At 39.8% G+C, this 2,438-nt stretch overlaps 1 protein-coding gene across 1 annotated transcript; it reads right to left on the minus strand.

The window, feature by feature from the left end:
• Positions 1-965: 965 nt before the first annotated feature.
• Positions 966-2,233, minus strand: LOC109902167 (uncharacterized). Its single transcript, XM_020498297.2, has 3 exons — positions 2,106-2,233; positions 1,971-2,029; positions 966-1,875 (listed from the first exon to the last, which is right to left on the minus strand). Exons 1-3 carry the CDS (start codon positions 2,201-2,203, stop codon positions 1,316-1,318), a joined length of 717 nt encoding a protein of 238 aa, XP_020353886.1. The 5' UTR covers positions 2,204-2,233; the 3' UTR covers positions 966-1,315.
• Between the last annotated feature and the right edge of the window lie 205 nt (positions 2,234-2,438).

The raw sequence follows: 2,438 nt of genomic DNA on the forward strand, positions 1-2,438 counted from the left end.
AAAATGTATGGAGTAAAAAGTACATGATTTTCTTTAGAAATGTAGTGAAATAAAATAAGGTGTCAAAAATATAAAGTACAGATCTCCCAAAACAGGACTTAAGTAGTACTTTAAAGTATTTTTCCTTACTTATTTTACAACCACTGTATCTGTTAGCTAAATGTAGCAATGAATAAATTGGCTACATTTCTTTAAATGGACAATTCTATGAACTATCTTGTGCAAGTTTTAAATTGACACAACAGCTGTTAGCAAAGATGCCGGCTAGAGATGGTGTATGAGCTTGCAGGGATTTGCAGTTTTGCATGTCTACTTTGATGCTAAATAGCATTTTCGAACCAGAGTAAATAGTCAAATATATTAAGTCACCTTGTCCGAGAGAGATTTACATGCTTATCAAAATGTCACACCATGGTAAGCCTACACAAAACACAGCCCTTATTTTAAGTAATTCTAAAATCCAAATTGGGAGAAATGAATGATGGAAAAACAATTGGAACTATTCCTTGTTTGACCTCTAGGTTTTATGGGTATTATGACACCTCAATTGTGGGGCTCTAATATAGAGAAACCATAAGCTCATATAGGAAAGCATGCTCACGCGAGAGGAGGAACACCCACTTACAGGAATATATATATTTAAACAACTTAGGTGAACCATTCTTCATTTATCCACAATCTTTGGTGTAGTTGTCACATTTATTTGGAGACAACCTCTTTTGAGTTTCTATCAAATTGGTTTACAGGGACATAATCACAAGAGGTGATCAAAAGTTGTAGGTCAAAAGCAAACTGAACAATTTATCAAAATGACATTATTTCAGTTCAAAGTGTATCTTTTAAAATACACTTCTGGTGAGTTGCTACTGGATAACTGGTCTTAAACCAAAATTCTATAAATGTAGCACATTGTTAATCTTTACTTGGTCTATCAGTTGATTTGTCTAGTAATACATTTAAAAAACACAATCTGAAAAACAGACATTTTATTTGAAGGATAAACACTGGGCAGTGGGGGAAGAGCCATAAACAAATAGTGATTCAGAACAGTGATGTCATGGATAAGTATGTTTTGCCCTTAAAAGTGCACAAGGTCACTGATTTGCTCACCACTGGTATGCATGTCTGAGGAGCCAAAGGTGGTTTGCAAAGGAGAGTTTGTCCATTAGGAGCTTATTAACCAACAGGATCCGTTTTTCTGACACTTCATTTTTGTCTCTTTGATCACTGAATGGACAACACCAGGGTCTGGGAACATTTTTTTTTAGCTCAGATGCTGATGAGTCCACTCTGGGATGGTGGAGAGGATAAGGCTCTACTGTGGCCAGGACCATAGGATACTTTTTCCATAGGGTACAGCACCTCTGCTCTGGGGTCGTGGAACCACACTCTGGGTTGTTCTACGTCTGCTGGGGACAGGCTGAACTACAACAGGCTTATAGTAATTGCGAATGTCCACTTTGTCTGAGTACTCAAACTGACCAGGGGCTACCATTACATTTGATCGAGGTGCAGAATTCTTGACTTGCTCAAAGTTGGGCTTGTGGCTGCTAACAAGTTCTCCCTTGGGAGTGTAGACAGAATGGCTGACAGAGGAGTCAGCCAAACTGGGATCAGAACCGTGATAGTTTAGTGAATACGGTTTGGGTTGAAAGCCTCTGGCGAAGACTTGTCCATAGGCCCAGTCAGTTGGATAGCCATCCCCTTGGATTTTACTGTTGCGCAGAAGGCTAGGCTCAAACTCAGCCTCTTTGGGCCCATCATTATTTTCATAGTGGGTTTTTATGGGATCAAAACTCCTATGGCGTGTTGGTCGAAGGCTGTAAGGGACAAACTGGGTCCTAGGGAGGACCAAACCCAGGGCAGCTGCTCGGGCTAGTGAAGACAGCAACAAAACAGAAATGTTAGTGTAAGTATCTTACGCAAAAATATGACATTAAGGAACAACATGGAGGACATGCACAGGGTACCTCTTGCTGTGTTGGCACACCAGGAACCTCCAGCAAAGACCGAGCCAATCAAAAGAAAACTGCAAGAGATAAAGAAATTCAATACAAATGCATGATCTAGTAAGATAAACATTTTTAAAGAGCCACAAACGTTACCTTAGATATATGGGCAGAGCTCGATGCATTGTTTCAGTGGTATGGACCCAAACTACCTGATGACCAAATGATTCAAGCACCTTACGACCTCTTGACATGCAGCCACTCTAGCCTCAACTCTGCCTGTCTTTATTAACTAATTATGGACAGCTGGTTGTCATGGAGACCAAACCCAAACATTTAATTTACTCAACCATTAGGCAAATTGCTTCATTACACCAGCTGATTAGACAGAAATGTGTGCTCAGCGGCAGTATTGTGGTGGTTTAACCCATCGATATTAAACAGTGTTCTATATATATGTGGTTTAACCGTCCATTTTTGTTGCATGCA

Source organism: Oncorhynchus kisutch, linkage group LG2 (genome assembly GCF_002021735.2).
Source record: "Oncorhynchus kisutch isolate 150728-3 linkage group LG2, Okis_V2, whole genome shotgun sequence".
Taxonomy (NCBI): Eukaryota; Metazoa; Chordata; class Actinopteri; order Salmoniformes; family Salmonidae; genus Oncorhynchus; species Oncorhynchus kisutch.

Bases quoted from the DNA above. Each gene is read 5' to 3' on its own strand.
- LOC109902167 (XM_020498297.2), bottom strand. From the start codon at position 2,203: ATGTCAAGAGGTCGTAAGGTGCTTGAATCATTTGGTCATCAGGTAGTT. The intron at 2,030-2,105 runs GTAACGTTTGTG...TATCTCTTGCAG, and splicing joins GCTCTGCCCATATATCTAAG to TTTTCTTTTGATTGGCTCGG. The intron at 1,876-1,970 runs GTACCCTGTGCA...TGTCTTCACTAG, and splicing joins GTGTGCCAACACAGCAAGAG to CCCGAGCAGCTGCCCTGGGT.